This window comes from Balaenoptera physalus, assembly GCF_965194825.1.
Source record: "Balaenoptera physalus genome assembly, chromosome: 6".
Lineage (NCBI taxonomy): Eukaryota > Metazoa > Chordata > Mammalia > Artiodactyla > Balaenopteridae > Balaenoptera > Balaenoptera physalus.
In genome coordinates, this window is record NC_138885.1 from 131,073,032 (window position 1) to 131,090,489 (window position 17,458).

General features: G+C 38.6%; 1 protein-coding gene across 2 annotated transcripts in view; it reads left to right on the forward strand.

The window, feature by feature from the left end:
- DIS3L2 (DIS3 like 3'-5' exoribonuclease 2) overlaps window positions 1-17,458 on the forward strand; it is a 380,422-nt gene that overhangs the window by 104,051 nt on the left and 258,913 nt on the right. Inside the window, exon 8 of one of the 2 annotated variants that reach the window (XM_082466170.1) lies at window positions 12,010-12,094. The exons of the other annotated variant lie outside the window; for it this stretch is intronic. Coding sequence (XP_082322296.1) covers window positions 12,010-12,094 — 85 coding nt within the window. The remainder of the gene's footprint in view (window positions 1-12,009; window positions 12,095-17,458) is intronic. 2 annotated transcript variants of the gene reach the window in all.

Sequence of the window (17,458 nt, forward strand, 5' to 3'; positions counted from 1 at the left end):
AAGAAATTTTTTTTTTCTTGTGATGAGGAATTTTAAGATTTACTGTCTTAGCAGTTTTCAAATATGCAATATGGTATTATTAAATATAGTCGCCATGCTGCATACTACATCCCCAGGAGTTACTTATTTTATAAGTGGAAATTTGTACCTTTTGACCCCCTTCACCCGTTTGGCTCACCTCTGGCGATCACCAGTCTGTTCTCTGTGTCTATGAGCTTAGTTTTTATTTGTTTTAAAAATTCCACATATAAGTGAGATCATAAGGTATTTGTTTTGCTCTGTCTGACTTATTTCACTTAGCATAGCATAGTACCCTTAAGGTCCATCTATGTTGTCACAAATGGCAAGATTTCATTCTTTTTTATAGTTGAATAGTATTCCATTGTGTGTGTGTGTGTGTGTGTGTGTGTGTGTGTGTGTACATCTGCTTTATTGCTTTTTCCGTTCATTCACTGATGGACATGTAGTTACTTCCATATCTTGGCTATTGTAAATAATGATGCAGTGAACATAGGGGTACATATATTTTTTCAAATTAGTGTTTTCATTTTCTTTAGATAAATACCCAGAAGTAGAATTGCTGGATCATGTGGTAGTTGTAGTTTTAATTTTTTGAGGAACCTCCATGCTGTTTTCCAATTTACATTCCTACCAGTAGTGCATGAGGGTTCTCTTTTCTGCACATCCTTGCCAAAACTTGTTATTTGTTGTCTTTTTGATAATAACCATTCTAGCAGCTGTGAGGTGATATCTAATTGTGGTTTTGATTTGCATTTCCCTGATGCTTGGAGTTGTTGAACATCTTTTCATGTACTTGATGGCCATCTATATGTCTTCTTTGGAAAAGTGTCTGTTCAGACCCTCTGCCTATTTTTTTAATTGGATTGTTTGCTTTTTTGCATTTGAGCTGTATGAGTTCTTTATTTATTTTGGATATCAATCCCTTATCAGATAGATATATGATTTGCAAATATTTTTTTCCATTCAATGGGTTGCCTTTTCATTTTGTTGATGATTTCCTTTGCTGTCCAGAAGGTTTTTAGTTGGATGTAGTCCCATTTGTTTATTTGCTTGTTTATTGCTTTTGTCGCCTTTGCTTTTGAAGTCAGATCCAAAAAATCATCACCAAGACTGATGTCAAGGCACTTACATGTTTTCTTCTAGGAGTTTTTTTTGTTCCAGGTCTTACATTCAAGTCTTTAATCCATTTTGAGTTGATTTTGGGTATGATATAAGATAGGGGTCCAGTTTTATTCTTTAGTTTGTGGATGTTCAGTTTTCCCAACACCATTTATTGAAGAGACAATCCTTTCCACATTGCTCTTTTGTTGTAAATTAATTGACTACATATACCTGATTTATTTCTGGGCTTGCTGTTCTGTTCCATTGATCTATTCTGTCTGTTTTTATACCAATACCATGCTGTTGTGATGACTATAACTTTGCAGTATAGTTTGAAATCAGGGAGTGAGATGCCTCCAGCTTCGTTCTTCTTTCTCAAGATTGCTTGGGCTATTTAGGATCATTTGTGGTTCCATACAAATTTTAGGATTGTTCTCTTTCTGCGAAAAATGCCATTGGAATTTTTTTCATTGAGGTACAGTTGATGTACAGTATTATCTAAGTTTCAGGTGTACAGCAGAGTGATTCACAATTCTTGAAGGTTATATTCCATATATAGTTATTATAAAATATTGGCTGTATTCCCTATGTTGTACAATATATCCTTGTAGCTTATTTTATACATAGTAGTTTGTACTTCTTAATCCCCTATTCCTATATTGCCCCTTCCCCCTTCCCTCTCCCCACTGGTAACCACTAATTTGTTCTCTGTATCTGTGAGTCTGTTTCTTTTTTGTTATATTCACTGGTTTGTTTTATTTTTTATATTCCACATATAAGTGATATCATACAGTATTTGTCTTTCTCTGACTTATTTCACTTAGCATAATACTCTCCAAGTCCATCCATATTGTTATAAATGGCAAATTTTCACTCTTTTTTTATGGCTAAGTAGTATTCCATTGTGTGTGTTTGTGTGTATGTATGTATACCACACACATCTTTATCCACTCATCTGTTGATGGGTACTTAACGTTGCTTCCATATCTTGGCAATTGTAAATAGTGCTGCTATGAACATTGGGTGTATGTATCTTTTCGAATTAGTGGTTTTGTTTTTTCGGATGAATACCCAGAAATGGAATTGCTGGATCATACGGTAATGCTATTTTTAGTTTTTCAAGAAACCGCCATACTATTTTCCACAGTGGCTGCACCAATTTACATTCCCACCAAAAGTGTTCCCCTTTTTCTACATCCTCACCAACATTTGTTATTTGTGGTCTTTTTTTGATTATAGCTATTCTGACAGGTGTGAGATGATATCTCATTGTGGTTTTAATTTGTAAAACTGCCATTGGATTTTGATAGGGATTCAACTGAATTTGTAAATTGCTTTGCATGGTATGGACATTTTAACAGTATTGTTTCTTCCAGTTCATGAGCACCCAGTATCTTTCCAATTAGTTGTATCTTCTTCGGTTTCATTCATTAGCATCTTATAGTTTTCAGTGTACAAGTCTTTCACTTCCTTGGTTAAATTCATTCCTAGGTATTTTGTTCTTTTTGATGCAGTTGTATATAAGATTGTTTTTAAATTTCTCTGATAGTTTGTTATGTAATGTATAGAAATGAAACAGATTTTTGTATTTTGATTTTGTATCCTGCAATTTTACTGAATTTATTTATTAGTTTTAACAGTTTTTTGGCAGTGTCTTCAGGGTTTTCTATATATAATATATCATCTGCAAGTAGAGATAGTTCTACTTCTTCCTTTCTTATTTGGTTGCCTTTTATTTCTTTTTCTTTCCTAATTGCTCTGGCTAGGACTTCAATACTATGTTGAATTAAAGTGCTAAGAGGGAGCTTGCTTGTTTTGTTTCTGATCTTAGAGGAAAAATTTCTGCTTTTCACTGTTGAATATGATGTTAGCTGTGGGCTTGCCACATACAGCCTTTATTATGTTGAGGTACATTCCCTCTATACTCACTCTGTTGAGAGTTTTTATCATAAATGGATATTGAATTTTGTCAAATGCTTTTTCTGCATCTATTGAGATGATCATATGATTTTTATTTTTTATTTTGTTAATGTGGTGTATAACTTCCTTATTTTAAAGGTGAGGGAACTAGGACATGTTTCAAGTTAGAAGTAATGTGACGTGTTTCAAGTTATGTATTGAACAGCAAATCCAGTATCTTAGTTCTTGAAGGCTCTACCTCTGTGACCGTTTCTTCATATCACAGGCTTTCTGGAATCCAGAGGATATAAGTGCACATCGTTTGGTTATGTTGTGGATGCAGTTTGGATCAGGATGGAGGATACTGAGAGCGGGTAAATTTCTCTGGTTCTAATTAGAGGTATAAGCTGATATTGAAGATAGTAGGGAGGTGTAGGGGAGAAATTCATTTAGCCACAAATGTCTACTATGCCTGTGTTTATGCTGTGCCCTGGGATGTCCTTATCACAGTTTTCTTTGTTTTGGGTACTTACTTCCCAGAAATGGCTTCCTGCTGTTCCAAATTTTCTAAGACTCATGCTGTTTTACAGCCTTCCTCTTCCTTGAAACAATATGAAGTTAGATAATATCCCTCCTTTTCCCAAGTGTGGAAACAGGATCTGGACTCTGTGTGGTTGAAAGAGTGTAAAGCCAGGTTGAAGTCGATCATTGATCACAAAGAATCTTTGGAATAAAATGTCCACAGATAGAAATACTGACTAAGTGGTTTAGGAAAGCATTTGAAAATTAAATGTAATAGGTATGGCAGGTAAATGCATGTAAACATGTTTGATCCATAAAACAATTTTATTTGTGCCTATTTTTAAAAAATAGCTTTATAACTTATGGCTTCTTCTGTTTTACATCTCTGGTCCTGAGTTCACAGTATTGTATTCTGGAAAAGCTAGAAATATTAAAATAGTGCTTTAAGGGTAAAGCATCTCTCAGTATTTCCATTGTAAAATGCAATTTTAAAGGGTTTAGAAGTCAGCTATAAAAATTTGTTCTTGGCTGATACTTTGTATACAAAAATCTCTGCCCAGGGTAATTTTCAGAAGAATTTTTGCAGTGGCATAAACTGTGAGGTTATATGGCAGTACCAGCTTACATTGAGCTCATTTTTCATGCTTCTATCAAAGTGGGGGAAAGATGACAGCTTTTAAAATGATTCAAATAAAAGAGTATGAAAATTATATTTCTAGCCCTGTGCTTTTAGAAAATTTTGGTTAAAAAAATGTTACTATACCATCAGAAGACTCACCATTGGCTTAAGTATCCAAATAATAGCACCACTTAACCCAGTGTAAGCCCCAAATCTAGATGACTTTAGAATAATTCTTTTAAAACCAGATTTTAACAGCTGATTTTGAAAGTAGTATTTGGGCCATCAGTGACTATGTAACCCCAAAGAGATCCCTTTGGGCCGCACTTGTTGAAAAATAGCTTTCTGTTTGGTACTTGAGCTTAGCTGTCTGCAAAGCAAGGAAGGAAGTACTAACGGGAAAGCAAAAACATGTTTCTTACATGACTGGAGACTTACACAGTGAAGCTGGAGAGCCTCTTGTTAATGTAACGTTCTTCCCAAAGCTTTGGGTAGGTCTTAACTTGAAAAGAAGATTGACCACAATGCAGATAAGCTCCTTGCTCTTACACTGTTGTGAATACACGTGCACATACACTTCCACTGCACTTTACAGCTTGGCCAGGTTTCTTTTTCTTTTTCTTTTTTTTTCCTACTTCTTCTTCAAAGCTAAATCACATAAGCAGATTTCCTCCAGGGATAATTTTATATGTGGTAGCCAGACTGGTCTTAGAGTTCACAATAGCTTCCTCTGTTGTGTCAACTTCTGAACCTTGGAAGTACAGTTCTGTGCATAGAGCCCATAGGGAACATTTGAGGTCTTGTCGGTTTGAAATGAAATATGACTTTATGTGAAATATGAATTGAAAATGATATTGGACTATATACAGTTGTTCAGAAATATAGTCTCCCTGGTGGAGAAGGAACTGCCTCATTAGTGAAAGTCTGCCCCACCTTATTATCTGAAGTAATGATGCTATACCACACTCAGGGCCGAACTAGGCAAAAAGAACAACGGGACCAACAGCAGAAACACGTTAGTTTTTGCTCTGAAAGAAAACAACTTCCTTACACAAATCCACTTATCAATGCTTATTCAAAGATCTTAGGAGATTTGCTTTGGGTTTGTAGGGTCCTCTTGTCCGCCGGCCGTGGCCTCCAGCTCTGGGTGTGCTGAGGTAGAGGAAAGCCTGCCTTGGCTTCAGCGATTGAAGCATGTTGCTTTCTCTGGAGTCATCTATGCTGAGAGGCCACTTCTCCATCCTTGTCTGGTCCAAGTTTAGGTGGCTTATTATAGGGAGAGACAAGTGCTCATGCTGTCGTGACCCAATGATATGGAAGTGATAGTGGAAATCTTAAAGGGAGAGAAGGGCACTACCGTACCATCGAGCAAGTGTTTGAATTCACAGTTCCTGAGAAGTGGGTATGTTTAGTATAGAGATGCCTTTTTGGGGAAAGAGTAGATTATGTAATTTTCCAGAGGAGTAATCTGTTACTATCCTTATTTCGCTCCATTGCCCCAGATTTGGCCAGTGGACGCCCCCTAAGTTGGTTCCTGTGTCATTTTGACATGTTCTTGTCATCCTTTGAACACTTTATATTCTGGAGATGTTCCAGCCTCATCTTTCCCTATGTTAGCCAAGAAATTAGCCATATTCTAAGAAGTCCTGGTACCTTTTAGCGCATAAATCCAGATGCTCCCAAGCCTTCTCAATGAAGAGAGCTAAGAAATATAAGTATGCATATTTACTTATATTTATAAGTATGCATATTTACTTATATCTCCTGTGTCTGTCTGTCTCTCTGTCTGTCTGTCTGACTAGGTAGCTACCTGCCTACCTACCTATCTTGAAAACTGTGAGTTTACACTAAAAGCTCCAATTCCAGTGCAACACCACAGGGTTCATTATAGTTTCCCCTTTTCGGTATTTGTAACTCTCTTCTTTAATGATGAGAAACCTGGCTCTTGTCCACATATTTCCTTATTTGCTCATCCCTGTTTGTAACCAATATGCTGACATTGCTGGCCTGCTATTCTACTAGGTCACCTTTCTTACTCAGGCTTCAATCCTTGCCTCCTCACTCAGGCTGTGATTCCCCATCATTGTACCATATTATTTTTGAGCTTGTGTTCTTTTAAAGTTGGGAGTTCTAGCTTTTTTACATGGAATCCTATAGCCGGTTAATCAGTGGCACTTGATGTACAAGAACCTTGGCTCTACCCATGTATAGAGAATTGTATCATTTCTATCCTTTTTTTTTTTTGGCTGCGCCACGTGGCATGTAGGATCTTAGTTCCCTGACCAGGGATCGAACCCGTGCCCCCTGCAGTGGAAGCACAGAGTCTTAACCACTGTACCTCCAGGGAAGTCCATATCATTTCTATCTTGATATTTGTCTTGATGGCTATCTTTCTTTTAAGCATCAAGTTGAGAAAAAAGAAAAGAAATAAACTGTGTGTGCATGCATGTGCATTTTAACTAAGGTACTATGGATGACATTCAAGGCTGTCTTCGGCAAGGAAGAGCTCAGTCTTCCTTTTGGATTTGTGTGTGTATGGCTTTTCAGAAGTGCCCAGCTCTAACTACATCTGTCTACTTGTTCCTCAAACATGCCTACTTCCTGGACTTTTTCTATATCATCTTTTTCATAATATCCATCCTCTTGACACATGCTGTTAACCACCATCTTTCTAAGCCCTTCTTGGTCATCTCAGCAGGAAGCAGTCATTCCTTTAGTTGGAGCTTATGCCATTCAAATGATATTTACTTCTGCTTAAAGGTATTTGGGAATGTGCTCTGTGGGTCCTACTTATTTCCAGGTATCAGTAGGCCAATACTAATGATAATATTTTTGAAAGTATTTTGTTAACTATTAAGTGTCACCTCACTGTGCGGAGGAGTTATTTAATGCCTAATAGATGCCTTGCAGATTATAAGATTTTAATAAATGTTTATTGGATTTTAAATTTTGTCATAATGAAAAATATTTGGTATTTTCAGTTGATAACTTTGGCTCATACTTTCAATGTTTTAATTGAGTTTTTGCTCCCCACTGTATATAGATGCTGAGCTTGTTTGGCTTGGGTACAAAGAGATTTATTTGGTTCACATATTAGCATATAGTAAAATTTACCCTTTTTAGCATTCAGTTCTATGAATTTTAAAGCATGTATAGCTATGTGTAACCTCTACCACAGTCAAGATGGAAAACAGTTCCGTCCTACCCACAAATTCCCTTGTGTCTCTTTTTAGCCAACACTTCCCCTTACCCCACAGCCCCTGCCAACCACTAATCTGTTTTATGTCCCTATGGATTTGTCTTTTGCGGAATGTCATATAAGTGGAATTATTTTGAGTCTGGCCTTTTTCTATTAGCATAATGCATTTGAGATTCATCCATGTTGTTTAGTGTTGCTAAATAGTATTCCATTGTATTGATGTCCCAGAGTTTGTTTACCCATTCACCAGCTGAAGGACGTTTGGATTATTTTCAGCTTTTGACCATTAAGAATAAAACTGCTCTGAATGTTGCTGTACGTGTCTTTGTATGAACATATGTTTTTATTTCTCTTGGTCAGATGCCTAGAAGTGGAATTGCTGGGTCATATGGTAAACATATGTTTGTCTTCATAAAAAACCATAAAGCTGTTTTCCAAAGTAGTTGTACCATTTTTCACTACCATTAAAAATGTATGAGAGATTCAGTTTCTCCACTTCCTCACCAGAATATAGTAGTATTATTTTAGCCATTCTTGTGGGCAGATAGTAATATTACTTTTCGTTGTTGTAGTTGTTTGTTATCTTTTGTTTTGCATTTTCCTGATGAGAAAATGATACTGAACATTTTGTGTGTGTGTGTGCTCATTGGCCATTTATATGTATTTAGTCTTTTCTGAGGTGTCTGTGCAAGTCTTTAACCCATTTTTTAATTGGTTTGTCTTTGTGTTAATGAATTGTAAGACTTCATGTGCTATGGATAAGGACCTCTGAGATATATATGTGTGTGTGTATATATACATTTATTATTTATTTCACATCTTCTGTGTTACTGTTTTTTTGTCTAGTTGTTTTATTACTTATTTGATAAATATTTATGATTGAGGATTTGTTTATTTCTCCCTTTACTTTTGTCAGTTTTTGCTTCATCTGGTTTGAAGCTTTTTTTATTAGGTGCATGTACATTTACAGTCATTATATCTTGCTAATGCATTGACTCTTTTATTAATATGAAATGATCCTCTTTGACCCCTGTAATACTTTTTTTTCTTGAATTCCACTTCGTGTGATGTTAGTATAGCTACTTCAGTTTTATGAAAATGTTTTCAAAGATGGGAAATGATAGAGAACATCTGTATGATGACATGAGAAAGTTTATCATGTAGAAGGAGGGGGCAGTGAAATAGTGGGGGAAAGGTACTACCCAATGAGCAAAACCCTCAAGGCAAGAAACAGTATCCAAAGCTGGATCACTCTATCTGTGGTTTGAGGTGGGAAGAAGGAAAGGATGGTTGCAGATACAAGTAAATTTTTTAGAGTTGGCCATACCTTAAATCTATTTAAAAAATCTAGCAATAGGCACACAGCTTATAGTGTGCCAGCAACCACTAATCAAATGTGGTTTCAGTTTTTATTATCAGTACATGAATGTGGTAGTTCAAGTGTTGGCTGACTTTTCAGATAATTGTGGTTAATCTGTTATTAGTAAATTGGCTATATGGAACATCCTTAGGCTCTGGGATTGTGGCCCTTACATTAATGTCCTGAATATCCCTTGCTCTGAAAAATTTTCATTGTGTACTGTCTGGTTTTGTGAAATGGTCTACAAATTGAGCTTATTTTTCAGTGTGGTCCAGCATATTGAAGTGTGTCTCAAGGATGTGAAATTCATTTTGCTACAGGTGGTGTGATGTGAAGGAATCTGAGGTCAGGTACTGCAGCTAAGTCTCTCTACATGTAAAAACTTCAAATACAAATAATCTTTATTTGACATGTGCTCTACATCCATGAGCATGTTGTTTAAACTTTTTAGGTTGTTTTCTTTCCTGAGTGATGTTGACATTCTTGCTTTGATTCCATGTCAAAAATGGTTGTGATTCTAAAAGCGGAATGATCTTTGATTCATGGAAACAGTTTGAAATTATTACTAGTAGGCTTCTACTATGAATAAAAATACCAAAAATTATCTTTCAAAAGAACCCCACTTTGAGCATTTCTAAGGAGATTTCAACTTTGTTTGTTACTAGGATTGAAAAACTGGCCACATTTCTCAGATGCAGGGGAGTACTGTGTAGTCCACCCCCTTGCTACAGCGATGGATTCAGGCCTGGGCGTGTGACCAAAGTCAACCCCAGCAGCCTAGTCCTGAGACTTCTTTGCAGAGCACCTGGGCAAGAATTTCTCTCTTTTTTTCCACTGTGGTCTGTAAGAGGATGGGATATATTCTGAAGCTCCTGGAATCCTTCTTGACACATGAAGAGAGAGGCTGCCCTGCTTTTGGAGCTAATATTGAAGAAATCTGAGAGCGCCCCACTGCACCCCCCCATCACTCCCTCCCTCTGCAAATATCAGATGGGCCTCTCAGTATGATCAGATTGACTCAATTATGTAAGCTAATCAGTTACTTATGTAAGCTAATCAGCCAATTCAAGTTAGTTTTTCTGTCTCTTGCAGCTAAAACACTTATTATTAATACATTGAGTATGTTTTAGAGACTTAAGTCAAAGTACAATAAAGAGTATGGTTAAGAGAAAAGCAGTCACTGTGTACAAAGTTACATGTAAATGTATGTATTCTTTCACTAAATCTCAATAATTGTCTGTTCCTTCCATGAACTCTGTTCTTGGAAGTTCTTCTGTCTAGTTCTTCTCTCTCTTGGGAACTCTCCCCTAGGGCTTGCTTTCCCAGGTTTGTTTCTATCCACACTCTTGCCTGACTTTATTTGTTCCTGAGTTTCGGAACTTGGTGTGATATTCTGCCAAATTCTCTTCCCCACCTCTGCTCATTTCTAGCATTAAAGTACATAATACCTTGCTACGGAGATTATTCTAGTTGGAATCTGCTGTGTTCTGTGAATTGTCTCTCCTCTAGGGGAAGTATGCCTGCTTCTTACTCTCTTTGGTGACTAGGCACAGATGCTTGGTTGTATCAGGGTGAAGTTGTGGTTAGTTAGTTTCTTGTGGTGGCCGTGCAGAAAAGGAGAGAGGGCGTGTGTTACAAGACACCCGTAATTCTGTTTCAAGTCCCGTGATCTCTTCGGAACAGTGTCCAGAGACCCTAAAGCCAGACTCATCAGACGTCTGCACTCTTCCTCTCCTTCAGTCCAGGCCTGCTCTGCACAGAGGGCTCCTTGACAGATACCGATCATTTCTCCAAGAGCCCTGTTTCCTTTTTTTCTTAAAATATTTTTTAAAAAGAATCAAACAATTTAACGAGTTATATGGTTTTCCTTATTGTACTCACAGAGAAATAGAAAAAGGGAGACAGATCCTGCTGTTCTAAGTTGTTAGAAACCTAATTTTGAGTTGGTGTGATCTAAGCCAGGAAAGAGTTTGCAGTGGCCTGTGAATGGTGTATAATGGAAGGAACTGGCAGATAAGATTAAAATGGTTAAAAAAGGTCAGTGGACATTGAGAAGGTCAAGGTCTTTGAATGATAAGCCAAAGAACAGAGAATTAGTTTCTCCAGGGGAGAGAAATCCATGAAAAATTTTGAGTAAAAAGGTAGTTTAATCAGATCTTTTTTTTTCTGGAAGTTTGTAGGATGGTCCTGAGAATACCAGGGAATTTGTGGAAATATAAGAGCTCTTGTAAAAAGACAAGTGAAGGATTTGGTGAAGCAGTATGTTTGGCAGTAGAAAGAGTCAAATATGGTTGTGAGGGTTTGAGTTTGAAAGGCCTGGAAGAAAGTGGTCATGGTGTTAATAAAAAAGAGAACTTACTAGAGAATGGACTTGAGGCTATGAGGCGGGGGAGGGGTAAGATGTGACAGGGTGAGAGAGTGGCATGGACATATATACACTACCAAATGTAAAATAGATAGCTAGTGGGAAGCAGCCGAATAGCACAGGGAGATCAGCTCGGTGCTTTGTGACCACCTAGAGGGGTGGGATAGGGAGGGTGGGAGGGAGGGAGATGCAAGAGGGAAGAGATATGGGAACATATGTATATGTATAACTGATTCACTTTGTTATAAAGCAGAAACTAACACACCATTGTAAAGCAATTATACTCCAATAAAGATGTTAAAAAAAAAAAATAGAGAACAGGAAGGGGAAGTGCTTTGAGGGGAGGGACTAGAGTGGTGTTTGATGGTTTGAATTTAAGGTGATAGTAGCACATTAGCATGGAATTGTGTCGGAGACATTGTGTTAGGTGCTATATTAAGTATTGGGAATGTAACAGTGACCAAACAGGAGAAAAAGTCCCCACTTTCATGGAGCTTGTGTTTCACCGGGAAAGACATAATAATGTAAATAAAATACCATGCTCAATAGTGGTAAGTACTGAAGAGGGAAAATAAGTAAAATAAGGGAGATATGAATTTGGGGGTGGGGTTGAGATTTTAAATAGGGTGACCGAAGAAGGCTGCCTTGAGAAGGTGACGTTGAGTAAGAACTGAAGGAAGTGAGGGAGCTGTCCTCGGGAAGATCTTGGGGAACAGTGAATACATGCCTAACGTGTTCAAGGGATAGCAAAGATGCTGAGGTGGGGAATAGTTGGAGATGAAGTCAGCAGGATCACAGGGTGGGGGCAGAGATCAGGTAGGGCCTGTGTATCAGTCAGGATTTGGGTTTTAGCTCTGGTGGAGGCAGAAAGCCTTGCAGGATGTAGAGCAGAGAATTGACATGATATGACTTACATTTCATAGGCTCACTCTGACTGCTGTGTTGGGAATACATGGAAAGAGGAGAAGAGTAGGAGCAGCCCCTTACAAGGCTCTTGCCTGTGTCCAGGTGAGGGGTGATGGAACCGGACCCAGGGTGGCGGCCATGGTGGCAGTGAAGACAGAGTGATAGGATGAGCTGATGGATGTGATTGGGGGGTGGGGGGGGGAGGGAGGGAGGAATTGACCCATTGATAAGGATAACAAGATTTTTGGCCTGAATAACTGGGAAGATTGGGGATAGTTTGTTCTACTCCTGTTAACTAAATAAAGGCACTCTTGGATTAACTACCATAGGCAAACAAAGTTCCCAATTAACATATATACCTTTAAGAACGTCTGTAATATGTCTTTAAAATGATAGTATCCATGGTCATGTTTTAAAATGAAAGAAGCTTATTGGCAAGCCTTGTCAGGAACTCCCTGTGGAAATATCAATTGCTTTTCTTGGCTCCAAGGTATTTCCTGAACAGTGTATTATACTTTGTCCCAAGCATGCCATTAAGGGATTTGAAAGTTTGTTAAAACATGTGTGGCAAGTGAGTGCTGTCACTTAAGCCCAGCCAGAGAAGCCAAGAAACGAAAAGCGGCTCCTAGGTGGACTTCACGACATGCATTAGCTCTGAATCAGAGGCTCAGGTAGTGGGATAGGCAGGGCATTATCTCCTGTGCACAAAGCCTTCAGCTGATACTGTTGTAAACAGCCCTTTCAGCAGAAAGTGCCTGTGGACATAGGCATATGTAAATCTTTTTGGAGAAGCTCCATTTTACCAAGTTGATAGCAACCCCTGCCCCAGGGGAAAGTCATAGAATTTATTTGCTTGGAACAGAATTTTCCAGTGCTAATATAGACTTGTTGTTTTTATGAGATTTAAAATAGCACTCTTCAAAGATGGCTTTTATGTTCAAGGAAGGGTTTTTTATATCAGTACACAGGGAGACTATGAAATGTTTCATGCTTGGAGTTTGGGAATGTTACTTGGCACTTTTATTTATGATTCCATTTAAATTGGTTACAGGTACTCTTGCTCCCCAGTTTTGAAATACATTATATTAATTATAAAAGGAGGGAGAAGAAAAAAACTAATTGTTTTAAAGTGACCGGTTTCTTGACTCTGTTGAGTTTGAGTTGCTCTTTGCAGTTGATCTGATTTACAGCTCAGTGTAGACATCCCCCCACGCTCCTTCTAAGGGACGGATTGGTACTTCACACTCTGAAGAAATCAGGAAACATCGCTGGAAGCTGTGCTCACATTTTGGCTTTCTCGTCTTCAGGCATTCGTGATTTTTCTAGCTAAAAATGTTGTTTTAAATTGGTGACAGTGAACTTTATGGTTACATTTGGGTCCATATTGAAACTGGAGTTATAATTTAGATATGAAGGTCTAGAATTATTTTAGAAAAATGCATTTATTTAAATGTCTTCCAGTTTTATTCATTTGCATGTGTACTTATATTTGCTTCTTATGGTGATAAGTTTCAACTCTGATAAAATAACTGGTGGCGCGTCCCTGGTTTCCAGACAGTGTAGTAGTGGAGGGCAGTGCAGTATCATGCAGTATCATGTAGATAAGCATCTGAATTTAGCTGGCTCTTGCTGCTTGGTAGTTATTTATTTCTTGTAAATTTTTTTAGAATTCTTCTTTTACAGCCAATTCAAGTCTTTCTTATTCTCGTCAGAAGAAGAGAAAAGGAAACTAATATTTATTGAGCATGTTTTATATGCCAAGCATTTTGGGAGCCTCTGGGGAATATGAAAAATGAATGTGGTATGGTTTGCTGTCTGGTGGAAGAGAGAAATATGTAGACAAATAAATGGAATACAACTTGATCAACAAACTTATAATGAAACAATAGGTAAGGAATAGCAGTGGAACAAAGGAAGGAAACAGCATTTCATAAGAGATGGGGGAGTTGAGTCAGAGAAGCAATCACAGAAGAGCTGGATCTTGAATTTTGATTATTTGCCAGGCAGGCAAAAGATACACAGGTATTTCATGCAGTGGGTGTTAGTGGTGGGAGATGTACATGCAAAACTCACTCTGAATCTGTTTGCAGGAAATCTCCCATAGGAGTGTCCAGGACTGAGAGCTGGACTTAGAGCCCTAGATCTGTGGTCATGTCACAGCTCTGCTATTTAGTAGCTGTGGGATTGTGACATGTCTGAACCTGTTTTATCCTGTGAGATGGAGATAATTATTCTCCTATGTATCACCCAGGTTTGTTGTGTAGATCAAATTAGTTAATGTGTGTAAAGCACAGGGAAGATAGTGCAATATGAATGTGAAGAGTGATAATAGAAGTCTTAGTGTTTAACGTGTTCATAATTATATTTAAATTCTCTCTGCTTCACGAACTCCTATTCCTTGTGAAACCCCCTTTGAATCTTTTCTCAGTGCTCTTTTCTCAGCTTCTCTTTTCAGAGAAGCTTGGCCTTTGCTGAACCGTTGTGGTTAACTTCCTAATTTGGATTTCTGTCCTCCAATTCCCATCTCCTGATCTACATTTCCAGCTACCACCTGGATGTTCCCCATCACCTTGGACTTCCTGGTTCTAAAGACTAAATTTGTTTCCTCCTATACAGATTCACTTACAACTTTGTTCCTGGCACCTGTGCTAAGAGCTTTTCATATATTATCTCAGTTCTCCAATAATCTTATGATATTGGGTACTCTTGTCTCCATTTTAAATATAGTGAAACTGAGATTCAAAGAGATTACATAGCTTTGCCAAAGTGGCATAGCTACTAAGCAGCAGAGCCAGATGCAGACCCAGGTGTGCTGACTACAGTTCCTTCTCTTAACCACTTTTCCCTACTTCTCACTTTACTAACTTTACAGTAAAGACCAGACTCATTAACTTGGCATTTGGTGCTCTTCATGTTTGCTTCTTCATCCTCTTTTCTCACTCTTACTGTACATTTTCACTACTACTTGCCTTTCCTGAAGGAAAATTTGTATTTTCTTATCTCCTTGCTTTTGCATATGTGTCCTTTCCCATCTTAGTCTCCTTTTCCTGTGTTCCCCTGTCAAAATCCTGAGGGACGCAGGGCAGTGTAGTGGAATAAGCCAGGGCGAGAGTTGAGTAGATCTGTTTTCTGCTTTCCCTCACAGTCTTGATCTGTTTCACAAAGGGCTGGACCAGTTTACATTTATACCAGCAAAGTATCACTGTACATTCTTGCTGACATTTGGTATTGTCAGGATTTTTAGCTTTTGCCTGCGTGTGGGTTTGTGGTGTTATCTCATTGTGGTTTTAATTTGCATTTTTCTGACAACAAATGAGGCTGAGCAGCTTTCCATCTTTTTTGTCTATTTGGCAATAAAGATTCACTATTTTGTTAAGTGCCTTTAAGCCTTTTCCCCATTTCTCTATTGGATTGTCTTTCAATGATCTATAGCAGTTCTTTATATATTCTGGATATGAGTACTTCAATGGCTTATCTTTTTAAATTTCTTTTACATTATTTTAGGATAAAAGGAAAAATTTAATTTTAATGGAGTTGAATTTATCATTCTCTTCTTTCATGGCAGTGCTTTTTGGTTATGTTTAAAATGTATTTCCCTATATATTTTCTCAAATATTATTTTCTAAAATTCTGCCAGTCTTTTATTTATTTATTTATTTTTAATAAATTTATTTATTTATTTATTTTTGGTTATGTTGGTTCATCGTTTCTGTGCGAGGGCTTTCTCTAGTAGCGGCAAGTGGGGGCCGCTCTTTATCGCGGTGCGCGGGCCTCTCACCATCGCGGCCTCTCCTGTTGCAGAGCACAGGCTCCAGACGCGCAGGCTCAGTAGTTGTGGCTCACGGGCCCAGTTGCTCCGCGGCATGTGGGACCTTCCCAGACCAGGGCTTGAACCCGTGTCCCCTGCATTGGCAGGCGGATTCTCAACCACTGCACCACCAGGGAAGCCCTCTGCCAGCCTTTTAGATTAGCGTCTTCCTTAGACATTTTCCATTCACATGGTTGCATCATGTCTCTGATTTAGAAAGTGTTCTTGTCTTCGAATTAGGGATATTCTATAGGGCATTTTGCTATGCCTTTGCTAACACAGGGTTCCCCTTAAAGTACAGAAGTCATGCTACACCCACCCTCCTTTCCCAAAAGGTGTATCTCTTCCTCTCTGTGTCTCAGAGCTCAAGATTCTGGGCTTAGGCCTATTCCTTTCAGTGGCAAGCTTCGAATAGCCTCCTCTCAGTTTCATCCCTAGTGGTTTTCAGGGTTCCTCCCAAGTACTACTGAAGAGACCACATTACTGCTCTCCATCCGCCAGAGATTGCAGCCTGTTGGAGAAAGGGGATCACCTTTTTCCTTCATTACACTGCCAAACCACTCTGTCGCCCAATTTCACCTTCCAAAAGGAGACAATAGGTAGATTACAGATGTATCCATGGTAAAACTAACTTCAGGGTATATCTGACAAACATTTCTCTGTGTGTGTGTGTGTGTGTGTGTGTGTGTGCGCGCGCGCGCGTGCGCATTTGTATTTTCACTGTTTATTTTATTTTATTTTTTTTAATGCTTTTCTTCTTTTTTTTTCACAGTTACATTTAATTAATTAATTTATTTATTAATTTTTGGCTGTGTTGGGTCTTTGTTTCTGTGCGAGGGCTTTCTCTAGTTGTGGCAAGCAGGGGCCACTCTTCATCGCGGTGCACGGGCCTCTCACTATCGCGGCCTCTCTTGTTGTGGAGCACAGGCTTCAGACGTGCAGGCTCAGTAGTTGTGGCTCACGGACCTAGTTTCTCCGCGGCATGTGGGATCTTCCCAGACCAGGGCTCGAACCCGTGTCCCCTGCATTAGCAAGCAGATTCTCAACCACTGTGCCACCAGGGAAGTCCTCACTGTTTATTTTTATTAACAGGGTTATGTGATGCTCATCCTATCCCGTTCATGGAACAAGACTTGAGAGCGAAAAAGTCTGTATGACCCAGCGATTTGGTTCCCTCACTAATCTGTTTCTGTCCTGTCCTCCAGAGACTAGACTAAATGTCCAAGGGAGAAATAATTCCAGTTGCAGCGTGCACTCAGAATAATAAGTGCAGTCAGCTGCCTCTCTCTCTCTCAGGTCTGTGGAGGAAACCAGAGGAAGTTTTAAAGTCCTCAGTTAACCAGGTCAGTAATATATCCATTTTCCTGAGGCCTCCCTCCTTTCACTCTGAGCCCAGAGCTCTCCAAAATACTGATCAACCTGAACTGGTAGCCACCAGCACCAGACTTTTTACTCCCCTTACTCTTAAATTCTTATAGAGTACTTTCTGTCTACTTGTAGTTGTGCAGTTTTCTGTGGAGGAAGGAGTTATAGCTTTCATCTGATTCTCAGCAGGATCTGCTAAACTTCAAAACTGAGAACCACTGAGCTAGACTTTTCAACTTTTTCAAGGTCAGTCCCACAGAAGAAGGCCTCTTACTTTACAGATCTAGGGAAAA